General features: G+C 40.1%; 1 protein-coding gene across 1 annotated transcript in view; it reads right to left on the bottom strand.

Annotated features, from left to right (window-relative positions):
• HMGXB4 (HMG-box containing 4) overlaps nt 1-18,084 on the bottom strand; it is a 31,006-nt gene that overhangs the window by 8,429 nt on the left and 4,493 nt on the right. The window contains exons 2-6 of the mRNA XM_011354432.2: nt 13,857-13,953; nt 13,094-13,242; nt 12,769-12,847; nt 10,700-11,655; nt 275-378 (exon numbers count right to left, since the gene is read on the bottom strand). Coding sequence (XP_011352734.1) covers nt 275-378; nt 10,700-11,655; nt 12,769-12,847; nt 13,094-13,242; nt 13,857-13,887 — 1,319 coding nt within the window. The 5' untranslated portion in view covers nt 13,888-13,953. The remainder of the gene's footprint in view (nt 1-274; nt 379-10,699; nt 11,656-12,768; nt 12,848-13,093; nt 13,243-13,856; nt 13,954-18,084) is intronic.

Genomic DNA, 18,084 nt, shown 5'->3' with positions numbered 1-18,084 from the left:
AGGGCAGTTTAATGAAAAGGCCAACTGTAGAGTTCTAGAAGTAAACTGCATATTTATGTACTGTGCCTCACAACATTCAATTTTACTCCGTTTCCCATTCGATCAGTTTAAGAGATATAAGTGAAAAGCTTATCTCTTATGGCTGGGGTGAGTGACTTGCAGAACTGAGAAAAAAAATGAGTTCTATATTCTTTTAATACTATGGGAAGAAGCTGCCTGCTGACCGACTGAATTAATTGCACTGCTTCAGAGATACAAATGGAAAGTAAAAAACTAAAGATCAGAAATGTTCTTACCTATACCTGGATGGTCAGCCACAATGGTTACACGATACTCTTTACAGAACACCTGGTAGGCTGACATGTTCTTCTTTTTTGGCTAGTGCCACATAAAAATAGAACAGGGTAAGACTTAATTAGAACCAAAGTCGAGTAACCCTGAATCTTGGTCACAAAATAGGAAAGATATCTACACTTTGTCATAAAAGAATTCTAAACTACTAACCAGCTTTCCTAAACAGGAAAATTAATTTTTAATCCATGTTACTTATCACTCAGAGATGACTATCAGTTTTACTTCTAGAAGGTAAAAAATACATGCTAACTTAGTTTTAGATGTTTCAGATTGTTGCAGCTGCGTGATAATTATTTGAAAAGCCCTTTATTATTCTTATATAAAATCCCATTTTACATATTCTTTCAGAACTAAGTGCTAAGAAAATGCTTTACTTCTCTTGGGATGTCACTTTTCTCATGTTTGAAAGTAACAACCACGTAATTTCCCTTTAAACTTTGAAAACCAAGAGCCAAATCTATGTTTCTTTTGTTCCTCTGGTTTTGAGTTCTAATCTTATAATTTCCCCAATCTTGTTTTCACTGTCACTTGTAGTTTATAATTATTTTATTGTTCACATTCTTGTGGTGCAAGATGAGAGGTAAATAAATAACTAAAGACAAGTCTTTGGTAGTAAATGTAAGATGAATGAACCTCTTTTGCTTCAACAAACTGCTTTGTACTACTGGAAGCATGTTTATTCTTCACTATATCATGACAATTCCAAGAGTAAAGCATGGTTTTTAAGAGAGAGCCAGTTCAATGAGGGATACTTAAAACAAAGATTATATCCTATTATACATTCCATTTACAACTATCCATAGACTGATGGAAAAAAGTTAGGGGTTCCTACCTGAAAAGATACATTAGATGGCATCTGTCAAAACCTCTCATTTTGAGGATGAGAAAAAGGAAACCCAGAAAATAGTGACTTGCCTGGGTCCCACAACTATGTTAGTGATAACGCCAGAATGACTACAGCCTAGGTCGCCTGACTTCCAGGCTCTGCATGATGGGGCCAAAGAAAAAAAAATATGTTGCTTCTTTATTGGGGTGGGGAGAAAACTATTTAAAAAGAAGGGATTATCCCTTTATAATCTTTATCTAATAAACTAGATGTTTTCAGTATGGTTTTCCTTTAAACCTCATCTTTGAGTATCGAAATAAGATCAGTCCTCCCAAGATAGTCCTTTCTGATCTTGCAGTTATTAAAATGACACGAATGTTTGGTGCTTTAAAAGTTACTGGGAACTTTTGTTTGCCTTAAAGGTGAGATTTTATGACCAAAAACAGACTACCGAACAACACAATCGGTCCTGTCTCACGACTCTGTGGAGTTGTATCTTGTTTTAAACTAAGCCTGATCAGACACTCTGTTCACCTGACTCAGTACCTAATATTGTTCTCATAAAATAACTACCAAAGACTGGCTGGGACTGATGGCAATTAAAAAGCTTGTGGGATGGCTCTGACTTTAATTCTAAAAGGAATTCTAAAACCATTTTGAGAACACTCATGTTGTTCATGAGTGTTTCAATGGAAACACTCATATAATTCCTTCCACAGTAAATGCTTTGCATGAGATGGTACTTCTTTGGAGATAAAAATTGTGGCATGTTACAAATTTAGCTTCGAAAATTTTAAACTAAAAAAAAAAAAACAACCTAATCTTTAAAAATGAGTTATCAAAAGGTCTGACATTTAGAATACAAGATGAAAGAATAATTTGTAGAAGTCTATACATAGCCAAATCTTTCTCAACTGTAGACTCAATCTCACTACTAAATATTGAGAACAGTAGAAAGGATATGTGCTTGAGAAGATTCAGAGCTCATTTGGTTATACTATAAAACTTGCAAGGGTTGTAACAATGTTTTCTCAAACATGATATAATACTATAAAAGGTTACTGCTCCCTATTCTCCAAGGCTATCTACAGTTGTAATATAAAATTAAAGGTAACTTGACACAACTCATTAGAACTCCTGGCCAAAATATTAGATCCAAGTCCACATACTGAAGAAAGGATTCCTCTTGAAAATAAACTAGTATTTATTGAGTACTTGTACTGGGTATAGTAAGTAGTTAAAGAGGATCTGCTCAAAGCCCAAATCTTATTCTAAGGCAGTCACGCAGCACAAAATAGTGGAAAACACATGAACTTTAAAGTTTAAAGGCCTCCCATCTTTTCCCGGCTTCAACTAATACTATATACTATTTGATCGTGAATAAAGTACATGAGAAGTGGATGGCTCTTCTTATGTGTGATATTAAAAGTATTTCAATAGCAAAGAAAAAGCAGAGACTAAAAAGGAAAGATTTCAAAGGTAACAAAAAAGTAACCTATCAAAGTACTTTGCCGTTCATTTATTAATACATACATGATTAGTCTGGGTGATTCCACTCTAAGAACCTGTTCCTTGAAGAAAAGTGTGACATAGAGCATAGATCTTTCCCCAGATAGTTCTTGGTCTCTCTCAGTGTGTGCAACTCACTACCAATCAAGTGTGATTCTGTCTGGAGCTAACAGTATTCAAGATAATTAAAAAATTATGGCTCCTGCACATACACCAATGATTTCATCTGGTGCTGAAGAGGGAAAAATCTAGCTGCATCAGGCTGACCTTCTACTGGACTCAGAATCTGCTGGCTTCCATTGTGGAGCCTTCCTAAGGGATTCTCAAGAGAAACTAACAGTTTTCACCTTCTGTGCTGACCTTAGAACCTAACCATTGTGCAAGATGCAACTTCAGTCTGTGGACCTAAAGTTCAAAATTCAAACTTAAGGGGTTAAAATTTTTCCAGGGCAGACATTTAGTAGTTAGAAATACACAAACAATGGGTGATCTATATACATATAAAACATTTCCACGTGATTCAAATGCAAGGCCAGTATTTCCACTCTAGACTTTCTTGTGCAAGAAAACATACAGTTCTGCAAGTGAATCACAGTGGCTGCATCTGGAATAACATGGACTCGCCTTTAATAAAATGCTAACATTTTGAAAGCTTGGATACTGTTTTATTAGTAGCACATGCCTTGAGTCCACTTACTAAATGACTCTCAGAATGTTGTAACTTTATAACCAGAACATCCTTTTAAATGTTCGATGACATCTGTCACAATAACAAGACCTTTCAAAGAACAACTTGTTAATGCTCTTTATAAAGCAGCTCTGCTTAACTCTTTGAGGTCACAGGACTCTGAGAATTTGATGAAAACCCTCTTCAAGTCCATCCATAACTCCAGTTTAACAACCTGTTTTAAAGGATAACACATATGGGGGTTAAGGCAAAACATAACCTTGAATCTTAAAAATACGACTTGGCTTTTTTCTGATGACTGGAACCCCACTTCTTCACTGATACTAATACTGCGAGGAGACACTGTTATAAAAGCTTTACCTGTAGGAACTCATTTAAACCTCCTAACAACTCTAAGTGCCATCACCACTGCCATTTTAAAGATGAGGAAACTGAGAACTACAGTCATACATTTAGGGAGTGGCAGGGCCAGCATCTGAACTCAGACAGTCTGGCCTGGGGCCCATACTCATAACTATTACAACCATCTGATGTTTTTCTGAATGAACTTGACTGAAATCCCTAAATCTGATCTGGCTAAAGGAGATGGTGCCAGAGAAGTAAAGTTTTCGCGCCAAAGCTTTTATTTTAGCCATTCTGAATGGAAATCTTTCTAAAATATATTCTATACTTCTTCTATCTCTAATACACCAACGAATATAAACCCTGTATAGTGGAAGCTGCATGAGCATGGGTCCTGCAATCATAAAAACCTGGGTTCGAATTCCTCTTCTGCCACTAAACAGGTGTCTTAGGGAAGGTAATTTCACTTCTTTGAGCTTACTTCTGTGAAATGGAGGTAATATGTACACATCATTAGGTTCTTGTGCAGATTCACTGATATATCATAAAAAACTTAGTATAAGTAGAACACTCTACAGGGTGAAACCTCTATAAATATAGCTATTATTATTGTAATTTACTAATTTTTACTCAGTTCTACCACCCTCTTCCTTAATTCCTATCTGGCCTCAAGATTCGCTTCAGATGACACCTCCCCCAGGAAACCTTCTCTGACACTCCCAGGCTCTCCCTGTGCTCCCTCAGCACACGTCTCTGATGAGAGTCAATGTACCGAATACTTTCCAACCTCTGTTTCTACACCCAGAGCTCTGTGAGAGCAGACACTGCCTTACTCATCTTTGTATTCGCAGCATTTGGCCCAGTGCCTGGGGCAATGTGAGTGTAGAATATGCACTGAATGAATAAGAGTGTCAGAATCCTGTGTAAAAAGGCCAGAGCGTGCATTTATTTGTATTACCTCATCTGACCTTCACAACCCCCTTGCAGGTGAAGTAGGCTGAGTACAGGTTGGCTAGTCTGAGAGAACAGGCTGGAGAGCCCGGCTCCTTCCCCCAGCACCCATGAACCTGTCCAAGCAGCTGTAGGAACTCGCTTTGCAATACCTGCTTCTGTTCCTTAGAGAGCCTGTTCTCTTTCTGGTTCACTATTTTCCAAATAGGTGAGATCACTGCCGAGTTTGCTTCCGAAAAGGTGGGTGTCATAGTAAAAAGCAAAACAAAACCATAAAAGCAGAGTTTTCTTCCCTAGTCTAACATGAAATGAGTGGTTAAAAAAATTTTTTAAAAGATGTTTTCAAGTGTATTTTGTGCCTTTGAAGAATTTAGGATGAAAGCAACAGTAATTGTAACAGCTATTCACTAAGCCATGCTCTGTGCTAAGTGTGTTGTTACACGTATCACCTAATTTAAACCAAATAAGCCCATCTTACAAATGAGAGAAGAGAGGAAGCAATCTCAAGAGAACAAAGCTAGTAAGTAGCAGCCTAGACTAAGAACCAAGTCTGCTCAATTAAGAGTCCACGCTTTCAGCCACTTCATTATACTCTGCCTCTTTAATTTAAAAACATCTATACGTCTCAACAGGACTAGTTTCAGACAGCATCACACTATTTTGGTTTCTTCTGACCTAGAACCTACTTTTAGCTTTGCCAGAGGCATATTATGCCACTGGGTAGCCATCTCTTAAAGCTTTAGAAAGGCACATGGTGGTGGCGGAACAGTACAGGTTTGGGGTTAAAGAAACCAGTATTCAAATTCCTGCTCCATGTCTTCTGCTCTCAGCCTCTTCCTCTGTCAGATGGGGCTAATAACAGTCACAACCACTGTGCATGTGAGATGCCTAGGAGAGCCCGGCACACGGCAGGCACTCAGGAGATGGTAGCTATTAGCTTAGGCTTAGCAGAGAAAGGATTTATAGAGTATACCATCACAAGTCTAGTTATAGTTCAGAACCCATCTTATTAAGAGATTGGCAACAATGCCTGAGTGTGCCAGGTGCTGGGCCACCTCGACAGCCTTAGTTTCCTTTGGTGCAAAAACTTTACTTCTCTGGCACCATCTCCTTTAGCCAGATCAGATTTAGGGATTTCAGTCAAGTTCATTCAGAAGGGCCTTTGAAGTGGCAACATCAGAGACATTATTTTAAGAGGCAGTGGATGGGCTTTTACTGATTTAGTAAAACCAGAAGGCATCTTTGAAATGTCACCTATCCTGCTCCTCCAAAATACACAAAAAGTTCCACTCCAAAGGGATGGTCTTTAAGTGGAAATCATCAGGATATCAACATGTGACCAATCTGCTCCTCCTCAGAAAACAGGGTTCAACAACAAGCAAGCAAACAAACAAGCAAGCAAACAAAAACACACCCTGAACAAAACTCCACTGAAAATGGTACCTTTCACCAGGGAGACAGACCCATTTCCCTTCTTTGTATCAGTCAAAATTCTCCAGTGAGAGTTCCACCCCTGCTACCTGTGCTTCTCACTCTTCCATGAACTCTGCTCAACTGGCTCCCATCCTTCCCCACTACACTTGAACTCCTGTCCTCTCTGGCATGAGCCCAATCCATTCTCGAAACCGTCTGTGCCCTCGCTTCTGCGACACCGACCCCACTCTGGCTTTCCTTCGACACAACTGCCCCTGCTGCCTCCTCCAGTGCCCTCATGTGGGTATGCTCCAGGATTCTGCGCTGGGCTCCATTCCCTCTCACCCACTCACACATTTCATTTATTGCACATGAACTGTTCTTCTAAATTCTAGGTCTTGCATTTCTATTGCTCTCTGGAAATTCTCCCGAGATGATGATTATAACAACTAAAGTTACTGAATGCTCACTAATGTGCTGAGCATTGTGCAAAGCCGAAGTTCCCACACTTTGCTGGTTCACGGTGCCTATGTGGCTTTTCACGTGGTACTTGCTTTTGATCATACCAATCACGGAAAACCCAGCTTTGAAAAGAAATGGCGTTACTGAAAGGAATATAACGTGATAAAATGCTGAAACTGAACTACTTTGAGTTTCTTTTGAAAATTTATTTAAAATATCTAGTGGTGCCCCTCTGAGTTTGCTGTGGCACCCAGGCCTTGCCACACGGAAGCCCTAAACACTTTTACGTGTAATACCTCATTTAATCCTTAAGAACCCCATTAGGCAGGTCTATTATCACTCCCAGCGTACAGAGAAGTTATGCGACTTGTCCAACATCACATAGCTTGTACGTGGTGGAGCCAGGGTTTGAAGCCAAGGGGTCTGGCTCCACAGCTCGCTCTCTTAACTGCTTAGATATGTTGACTCTCTTGATGCTTCTATCTTAAAATCTAAACCTAACTTATCTTGTTCTCCCAAACTAGCTATTCTTTTTGCTTCTTTTTCTTACGGTCCTGGTCATAGAATCTAAGGTAGACAGGGTGCACAGAGGCCGTGAGCATCTCCAGTGGCTCTCTGGTCTCGGCTCACTACAGGCGGAGGGACACTACTCCTGAAGCATTCTAGGCGAACTTTTAACCTCTAGGCGAACTTTTAGGTACTTCTCTTTTATACTGAAACAAAACCCAAGAAAGGATATATTTTTAAAGCTCCACAGGAAATTTTTAGGCATAGGTCAGGTTTGAGAAACACAGCATGTGTCCTTACATATTTAATGGATAAATGAATGACTATGTTCAGAATATGACTACTTCAGGTTTGAACAGCCGTGATCAAATACTGATTCATAATAAGTTTTTTTTTTTTTTTGCCATAAACTAGAATTCATTTTTCACTAGCAACTGCTAGGGTAAATAGTCTCTACCCTTGAGGAAACTATAATTTTATTTTCCAAGGCACCCGGGTTCAAAACCTTAGGGGACATCATTATACTTATGTCTCTGACTTCCCAGATCCAAGCCCAGTTGCCGGATCTTGTCAGCTTTTCCTTCAGAGTGCCCCCTGATTCTGTCTCTTCAATCTCATTTCTAAGGCTTTTATTAGTGACTTTGGACTATAAAAACCTCCTGGGTGGTCTGTCTCAAGTCTCTCCCCAGTCTAAACCCCCGGTACGACTCTGTTTTTTTTTTGTTATATTTTAGAGCACGTCTAAACCGTGCTCACAAGCCCAAAGTGCCCACTGCCAAATCTTTTCTTTTGGCATTTAAAATTCTCTACAATTTGCTCCCGACATGCTTTTTCGATACGTTTTTGTCCATATAGTCATTCATTTGACATATATCACAAGATGCGTACCAAGGACACTGAAGAGTTGAAGGCACTATTAAGGTGACTAAAATAGTTCCCAAGGAGTTAAAACACCTGTAAGGAGCTTATAGTCTTTAATAGGGGAAATGGAACATGTACAAAGGTAACTTCAACATTAGGAAGAAAATAAGTGCAACGAAAGAGAGACAGCAAAGTGTGATGGGAGTACAGAAGTTAATTCTGACTGCAGGTGGCATTTGGTTAGGTCTTGAAAGGAAGGCATAGCATCAATATATGGAGGAGGGGAAGAAGGTCACTGAAAAAAATGAACAAAGGAATGGAGGTAAGAATGTATGGGAAACAAGTTTCGTCTCCACATAGTGTATATAAAGCAGACTAGTAAGAGGTAAAGTTGAAAAGGGAGGTTTAGGCCTAAGTCACTGATAATTATAAACGTTTGGCCAAGGGTTTGGACTTTGATATTCAGCAAGTATCTACTGCCTATCTACCACAGGCGAGACTGCGGGTTAGGTACCAGGGATGCAGTGGAGAGCAAGACACAGGATCCTGGTGCTCTCGGCGCTTTCAGTCTAACATAAAGGCAGTAAGGGTCCGCTGAGGATGCTGAACAGAGGACTGTCATCAAAGTGGTACTTAAGATTATTCTGGTATCGATGTGTAAGATTAACTGCATGAAGAAATGGAAAGGAGGCCATTTATTGCATTAAGTACAGGGAGGGATGAGGCTCAAGATAGTGGTGTGAAAGTTGTTGAGGAGGAGCAGGAATATCAGGCTTAACACTTGGGTGGAAATAGAGGAGGCCAGGTAAGAGGGAAATGTAAACATGAAACATAAAAAAGGTGAACCTCAAGATGAAAAAAATCATAACAGTGGTTGTCTCGGGGGGCGGGAATTGGGAAGGGGTAAGAGAGCGCTCTGTGTGATGGTGGTAAAGTCCCTTTGTTGATGGAGGCTTGGTCACACAGGTGTGTGCATGTATCAAAACTCATCAAATGGTATACTTAACATTTGTGCATTTTATTGTATATAAGTATTATGTAAAAAAGCTCTGAAAATAATGTGGGCTTAAGTTAACGATATGCAAGCCGAAGTATTTAGGGGTGACGTGAATGATATCTACAACTTACTTTGAACTTAACATTAACAAAGACAAGATGGATTCATGGATGGAAAGATGTATGATAAAGCAAACAGCAAAATATCAACTGCAGAATTTCAGTGCATGGCATATAGTTCACTACAATTCTTTCAATTTTTTGTTCCAAAAATTTCATAATAAAGTGTTGAGAAAAGCAACATACATATATGTTTGTGTGTGGGTTGACTGGTAGGACACGGGGAAAACAGAAAGAGATGGAAGAAGAGATGCAGGTTAGAAGTCTGAGGTACCCAAGGCATCCAGGTAGATTTATCAGGCAGTTACAAACACAGGACTAGAGTTCATTTGTTTTGCAATGCTACTTCCTAAACATCTCTCTGCCTCCATGCATTTACTTCTACTGAAATCCTATTTCTTCTTTAAGCTGTCTTTGACTACCCTTCCTTCCCCCACTCAGCTGTAAGATTAGTTGATGACATTATCATATATCACTAAAATGGAAATTCCTAGGACAAATAGAATCTTACACAAAATATATGCTATTTCATGAAGAAATTTTCAAATAAACAAATGAACAAAGCCTGACTTAGTATGTGACTATCTGGTTCTTTAAGCTCACTTTGATTCTTGGCTCAGAAGGTATAGTTCTGTTTTTTCTTTCTGAGACATATATACTTTCTTAAAAGGCACCTTTTGAAGTGGGGAAAATAACTTGCACCTAGATTACAGACTGAAATGAAATTGTCATTCTCAAATTCTTAACATATTTGATTTTCTCTTTCTTAGTAGCTTTTCTTTCAGATTTCATCCAACATTTCATTTTGCAGAAGTATAAACAAAGGAAGAAAATGGTTGTCCTTTGGTGGCAAAACTATGACTGACTTTTTTCTACTATTCTGAATTACTAAATTTCTACAAAAATGATATATTACTTTGATAACAGGGGAAAAACATTTTTTAAAAAACGAAACCTTTAATGACATAGTCATCATGCCCAAAAGTACAACTGCTAGAGATTTCTCAAGTTGCGAAGAAAAAGCAAACCAGGGTGGCTGATTTATCATTCCTATCTCAACAGTGCATTTGCTAAGGTCAAAAACGAAGTCCTGCTCATCTTTGCCCTCTTAGCAATTACTGCAGCATTGGGCTTGGCAAACAGCAAGCTCTCAGATGGTGAAAGAACACCCACTGGACACTAAAAATGCAAGAATGTAGCCAACACCAGTTAGTGGAAAGCCGGTAGCTTATTCTGTTAACTTGGTCATTATTCTTCTAATTTTGAAAACTCATTTTTCAAAATGAACTCATAAAATACCTTTCATATCTCTCAACTGCCCCAGGCAGGCAGTGAAAGAAACCGAGCTGCTCAGAGTGAAAGAAACGGGGTTGGCTCATTCTATGAATTCTAAATACCAGCCAGAATAAGCCACAGTATTTCTAAACCTGTGCTTGGCACAATGGGACAACTCTGTTAAGGAAACCCATGAATAATTATGATTGCTCCTATTTTTATAGCAGACAGACCTGGTCATTGGTAGTATTTTATACCTGGTATCATTCTAAGAGAGTTGGTTTGCTACACTTCCAGTGGTTTGCCTTAGCTGCTTAATTCCAAATCTGCTCACTACTATCAAGAAAAACCTGTTTCATCTCTTACCCCCAACCACACTTTAAAAAATGTTTTACCTTTTCTCCCCTCTCTCTCTCTTTGTCCTTCTCCTCCTTTTTCTTTTTTTTCTCACTATGCCCCTCGGTGTGGAGGCCAGGAAGTGGTGGGGGAGGGGCGGCTGTTCCAGTGTAGGGGATGCTGGGAGGCGGGCCAGGTGTCACTGTGACCTCTCCCACTGCTGCCGCAGAAAGTCCTGAACTTCTCTTGGACTTGGAGTGGCGTTTCTCTTTATGCTTCTCCTTGTCCTTTTTCTTTTTGCTTTTCTTCGACTTCTTTTTCTTCTTGATTTCCCGGTAAGAATCATCTATCACTAACTCGCCAGCTTCCAGCTCCCCACCAGAGGACGAGTCTGAGTCTACTAGGATAGGTTCAAGCCCGGAAAGCTCCAGGTTAGCACTGTGGGGTTCTGGGAACTGGGAGGCGTCAGACCCACAACCTTCGGGGCCAGGAGATGCACGTGGGTCTGAGGATGACTTGTGCTTCTTCCGGGCTGTTTTCAGAAAGCTCTGCAACTCGTGTCCTAGGAGTAAAGCACCTTGCTCATCCCGAGCCGACTTCTTAGAGGATTTTTTTACAGTCGCTTGCTGAGAGGGATACTGAAAAGACTCCTCGTCCACTGAGCTGCTTCCCTTCTCCTTTGGTGAGAGAATAAGCTTCATCTTTAAGCCATCAGGCTCACGGAGGGTCAGCGTCTCTGTGTTCACGTACAGCGGTTTCATTTTTTTGGATCTGTGGGAACCACCATCCTCCAGGGATAACTCCCCACTGCTCCCACTGACTTTCTTCCTGTGGTGTTCCCTTTTGCTCTCTGAATGGCTTGAAGAACCAGAAGACTTTTCCCCTGTCTTTCTGGAGGGCTTGGAGCTCGCGGCCAGTGGGGAAGTGATAGCTTTCAGCAGATCCATAGCGGTATCAGCAGATTGTGGGCTGGATTTTTTCTTTTTCTTCTGTGACGATTCCAAAGACGAAATATCTAGAAATAATTAAGAGAAGTAGTGTCCATATGACAGAGCAACTTCCAACAAGTTTCCTGTCTCACCAAAAACACCCAACTAACACGAAGAAGAAGCTAACAGGAATAACTTAAGGGGAGGCCCTTCGACTGGTTCCTGACATTCAGAGATGATGTGCTTGGTAGACATTCAGAGATGAAGAGGCTTGGTAGACTCTGCCTCTGACCCCGGAGACAGTTCTCACCACTAAAGTTGTTTTCTTCACTGAGTCTTCACAAGCAACCAGAGAGAGCATACCCGGAAGAATGGACTACAGCGGTGGCGTTACAAGGACAGGTGACCCTTGAACAACACGGGTTTGAACTGTGCAGGTCCACTGACGTGCAGATATTTTTCGATGAATGTTATAAATGTGTTTTCTCTTGCTTATGATTTCCTTAAAAACACTGTCTTTTCTCTAGCTTACTTTATTGTAAGAATAAAGTACGTGATGCGTATAGCATACAAAATACGCGTTTACTGTTTATATATCAATAAGGCTGCCGGTGAACAATAGGCTACTGGTAGTTAAGTTTTGGGGGAGTCGAAAATTATATGCGGATTTTCAACTGCGCAGGGGTCGGAGCCCCTAACCCCCACGTTGTTCAAGGGTCAACTGTAGCTATGATTTAGATTACACTGCAGACAGAGTACTGTTTGTGTTCGGGACAAACCCATTCTAATAGAGAGTTAGTTTTGTCAGCTCTGTGCATAATACAGCTAAGAAAAGCTGGTCTGTGAATGGATATGTACTGGCTTGAGAAGTAACCCACAGGTGCAGGCCAGAGGGCCCAGGACTACATATGGCAAAAGGATGCTAGATAACAATGGGCATAAGATAAGTGGATGATTGGGGAGAGAAGGAACCTGGTACCTGGTGTATCACAAATGAAGACTGTTCTTCTATGCTGAATCCTCCAAAATACCAGCCCTCCACCTCTCTCCTCCTTCACACTGGTTTATCGGCACTCAGAACAAGAACCACTGTCCTGTTAAATAGGCCACTGAGTCAGCAACATCTGGATCCTTCCCCTACCCCGATTCCAAGAACCAGTGATGTGTTTATCCCACCTGCTGCCCTTTCCCATCCTCACCTCCATAGTAGTAATCATCAGAGGAGTGCTTCCTCTTCTTCTTGTGTGTGTCCGTCCCCAAGAAGTAAAGTTCACTATCCTGGAATTAAAGAGGAAGAAGAATTGACCAATGAATAAGATGATGAGGCAAAAGCAGTTTGGAACCAATCTGGTTTTTGATGATCTGACTTTGAAAAACTAAGTAAAACACAGAAAATAATAAAAATAGATGTGGATGATGTTTATTTTACTTAAGAGTTTTTAAAAGAAATTGCTTTCTTCAAATATTAGGAAATATGATATGTAATAGTTTAAAACTTTCCTAATTCAAATGTTTAGAATTTACCTTTAACTTCTTCTTGGAAGAATTCCTGACCTGAGCAGCGATTTCTTCCTCTTCCCTTAAAAAATCCTTGTAAGAACGTTTCTTTTCTCGTTGACTTCGGCCAGCTGCTAGTCCTATGTCTTCAAAGCTGTGATCACCATCAAAGCAATCTGAGCAGCACAGGTTCATTTAGGAAAGGAAAGCAATGAGAAAGTAAGTAACAACCAAATCATCACATATGTCATGCAACAGTCTCTCCAATTCCAAATTAAAATAATCTTAATAAGTCCATGGGAATAAAAGGGGACAAGAATATTCTTGATGACTTGGCTGCAAAATCAAACCTGAAGAAGCAATGGTTCTATGCTATGCAAAGGCCCAGTGTACATCCTCAGACATGGTTTCTTAGTTGTGATTTGGTAGGCGAACACAAACTTGCAGAGGTAAGGCTGAAAAGAATAAGGATTCAGGCGCTGTGCTGCTCTGTGGGAGTCCAATGTGATTCCTATCCCCAGAGTCCTGCACACTGGAGCTGGCAAGGACCACGAGTGCTGCCGGGGATCACCCCAATACACTACTATATTTCAGGCTCTCGTGTTGGAACCCTGTCTTGGTTTTCGTTTCCATGGGCCCAGTCTGGGGATGACGTGGAGGCTTAACAGTGCTCTGAGTCATCACTTGGGAGTCCAGGCTGTGATGGCCAGTCCTGGCCTCTATGTCCATGGGCTGCAAGGACTGAAGAGGACACCCCCTTTGAAATGCTTCTCAGATTAAGGGGTCATACCTTCTTTCTTCACGGAGTCATCATAAGCCATGGCGGTCCTGCAGGGCCTTTGAGAATGTCACTGTGTCCAGTCTCCTTCCCGTCTACAGGACCAGGTCTGAGAAACAAAGAAGGAAAACCCTCCTGTAATGCGAAATCACTGTGGAGAAGCAACCTTCCAGATGGAAATGCGTAGTGATCCAAGGGCAGACTGGAAGGGCAAGAAATAAAGGAGTGTCTTGTCACCTCCTCATTCTACTTGTCAATATACTGGGGTTGAAACTGCAGGAAGTACACTTGGCTTAATTTGATTTGATTCATGTTTTAAAGTTGTTGTTTGGGGAAGTATATAAAATACCTCACACATAAAAATATTTCAAAATTAGTGAGCTTTCTGAAATGCCAACAGGACTGACAACACTGAGAAGGTAAAAACCGACATTAAGTCAGAGTGAGAGGTTCAGGTATGGTCACAGAATGCATGGATAAAGCAAGATGCAGAGGAAGACAGATTACACCACACATTCAAGACTATAAAATCCTACCATTTGGATTGGTGACAGGCTAACATCTATTGTACTGCACTTTAGACAGAAATGATAACATAGGGGTATTAAAGATATTTTGAGCATTTTTTTTTTGGTACGCATTTTGTTGGGCTACATGAATTTGCTCAAAGTCACAATAATGCAAAAGCAGGTATACTTCTTTTATTAGTTGGCCATATGATAGCTTTCAACACTACCAAGCCTTTCTTAAAGGCTAGGTGAAAGAATTATCATTTGTCCACGAGTGATGAAATTATTCACTAATTTGAATGACTGTAATTTAAATGTTCTAAGTATTGTCTTGAATTTGTTAAAATTATTTTTTTGGCATTCAAATTGACATGTCCATTTTGACTTTGAAGATGACAAGCCATAAACTATACTCTAAGGTAAAGTTCTTAAAATACATATGGACAGGCAATATCACAATTCCTGCAGGAAAAGTCTTTGCAGGGAATTTAAAATGTCATGCATTTAAAATTTTAAGGATTATTGAATATGTTCTCATTTAGTTAGCGAAATGCTTAAAAGTTGATCAGACTGGTCGTTTACTTAAATTTTATTTTACCTTCATTACTATAATGGATCTAGAAATGCTGAAGGACACTTCAACGAGACATTGCCAATCCCTTCACATAGGTGTGGCTAATACTGAAGTATTAGTAACTTTTGTGAAAGAGATGAATTAACAAGGAAAACTTTCATAAATTACAGTTAAAATAAACAAAAAGACTTCATTGCACAAGTCAGATAAAATACAACGCACAGACATGCCTAAGTTGAAAACAGAAAGTGTTACCCAGAATGACTTACAAATAAGATTAAAGAAAGAAACATAAAAAAGCATTTCTTTACTTCTCTAAGAAGCAGAATTAAGAGTAGATTTGGTCAAGGTAGACGCTAGAGTGAAGAAAAGAAATGCAATGAACTGAGTTATTTTAAAGATAAACTGGAGAACTGCTTCCTTAAAGGCTTTTTCATAGGAAGGGGATGTGATATGAGGCCTCACATAAAAATACAAGGAGGCAAGATACATAATGTAGCCAGTTTTTCATGTTTAGCATTAAACTTTCTCAAATAGGTATTACTGTCCTCCCCTTTCCACCCAAGTGGCACTAACTCCAAAAGGGGTAACGGGAGGGGGAATGTCATCTGCAATTATATCCATTCATTTGAAAGGAGTATATCATTTCACTGACATTGAAATATCGAGTTTATTAGAAAAATATATAGATCCCATTAGTTTTCATATGCTGATAATGCCAAGAAATATCACAACTTGAGACCTCAAGTTAAATGTTTCTCATGCCAAGTAAATTTTGGCAAAAAAATGTTTGAGAAATAATGGGGGAAAAAATCGTAAATATTCATCATCATCAACATGGCCACCACCTACTGTCAACAAAATGTACTTCTATATGAAGTAGAGGCAGGACCTGAGTTTATAACCAGGCCTTCCTTTTGGTAACACCAAAATTAACATAAAACGGAGTTGAACAACTAACAGAATAAAGTTCTGAATACAGTATGAGAAAGAAAACAATGGCCACTTACTAAACTATGAAAAAGTGCTCATGGTCTCATAGGTGACTGCTTTGAAAAACTACCAGCAAATATAAAAAGTTGTGAAAGGGAAGAGAAAATTAGGAGCTGATTCTCAGAAGCACAGGCCAACACAGAAGACATGTGCTGCCGTTAGCATCATGTATTAGAATTAGGCCTGCTACTATTTAAATTTTGATAAAAAACACTAAAAGGCATTTTATAAATTATAGGAGTAAATAACCCATAAGAAAAAATAAACATGGTCTGAAGACAAGTCCAATTCACTAAAAAATTGGGACAGCCATGAGCTTAAAAAAACTGAAATTAAACACAATGGACTGTGTCACTCACAGCTGGGAACTGATGGACCCTGAATTTCTAAGTTCTTTAAAATCAGGATACTATTGCAGCCAAGGAGTTAGTTTTGGTTGCTGGCTCACAGAAGAAAGATGAAACCAGATAAAGTCTTAAGCAACAGTGTGGAAGAAAGGCAGAGTTAGGGCAACATTTATATAAGATCAAGACTCCCGATATTCCTTCTGGGTCTTGCAAATTCAGAGTGCAGGCTTAGGCAGCAGATTGTGAGGATGAAAATGAAAAATATTAGGTTTGATTTTCGCATCAGAAAACAGGTCATAATTAAATGTTGGCAAATATAAAACAGGTGTTAAAACCCATTCTCCTGAATTCCATAATTTTGGTTTAAAGAATTCGATATTGTCAACTTCCAAGAGGCAGGGATAATTTTACAATTCTGTTCCTCTCAGTGTGCAAAGACTTGACAACATAAGTAAAAGTTCATTATTTAATATTGCTTATGGAAGTAAGAAACATGCCATCAAAAAAATGTGTACTTATGAAATGTGCAAATTGTTAGATGGCACTTTTGAGACTTTTCTTCAGGATATGAAAAAACGGGGGGCAGAGCGGCTTTCTTCTTGTAGATAAGCATATGCGCATCTTGTCCAGGCACAGCTTTCTGGATTACCAAAGTCATTAGGTTAAAACCTCAAATCCTCAATACAGTACTTTGTTATTTTGAAAGTTCAAATTGTAAATACTGAAAAAAAAAAAAAAATTTTTTTTTTCAGATGTTTTTGATGTAATCCAAGCCTGGGCAATCACTAACAAGTTTCTTTATCCCAGAATGTGCATGAGTATTGAAAGAGTGAACGAAGTGAACCAGGAAACCCGGCAGTGAGTGAAATCCTAAATCCAGGTCTGGTCCAGGATGAGAGCCTTGTTCCAGATTCCGCCTTCTCTTCTTCCAGAACTCCTTTCAGGAACTCAGATTGCCAGTCAGCGTAGGAAAAAGGAAGATGCACATCCAGCTGTTGCCAGTGTCTGAATTTTTGGTATTGTTACTTTCAGAATATGAGCAGGTGCTATCTTCTCATATTCGTCGCGGTTTCCTCCAATCTCAGAACAGAGCGATTCCGAATTCTTGCCACTCCCTTCTCCAAGAACCTACCTATGCAGCACTCACAGCCCCTGCCAGCTCTGGAAACTGCAGAGATGCCGACAGCCCGGGGTGGGGACTGAATCCTCTCATTGCAGTGCAATTAAGCGGAACCACGACCACCGCACAGATCGGCTGACAACACACATTTCCAAAAAACCAGCAATACAAATTTTGATAAGCCTCCTCCAATCAACAGGCTCGACTTTGGTTTCAGTTTTTTTATTTATTCTGCTATGAAGATATAGAATCAGCCAGCAGCTTAACCATTAGAAAGGAGGGAGATGTTTCTCTTTTGCATATCAAATAAAGTGAATCTACAAGTAAAAGCGGTAGGGGGAAATGGGCCCTTATGGAGAAAGCAGACCATTACGAAGGCACGTTCAAACTGGGTCACACGCAGAGTGCCGACACCTGGTTATTATCATAAAGAGCCCCCCAGGACCACCACTTTTGTGGTCCCCACGGCAAAGCAATGGGATTCTCCCGGCAGTTTCACAGCAACAGCTAGTTCAACAAAGCTCTGTGCAAAGAAAGCTACTCGCATCCTCCCCTGCCAGCCAAGGACCCAGTCCTCCCGTTGCCCCGTTCCCAGCGCCCTTTCGCCTTGACAGCCCCGGGGACCCCGCACCCCGGGTCCGCACCCGCGCCGCGGCCGGGACCCGGGTTCCCGCGTCCCCGGCGGACTCCCGGCGCC

Source organism: Pteropus vampyrus, unplaced genomic scaffold, assembly GCF_000151845.1.
Source record: "Pteropus vampyrus isolate Shadow unplaced genomic scaffold, Pvam_2.0 Scaffold16, whole genome shotgun sequence".
NCBI classification, from domain to species: domain Eukaryota; kingdom Metazoa; phylum Chordata; class Mammalia; order Chiroptera; family Pteropodidae; genus Pteropus; species Pteropus vampyrus.
This window is presented reverse-complemented; position numbering and strand designations above follow the sequence as displayed.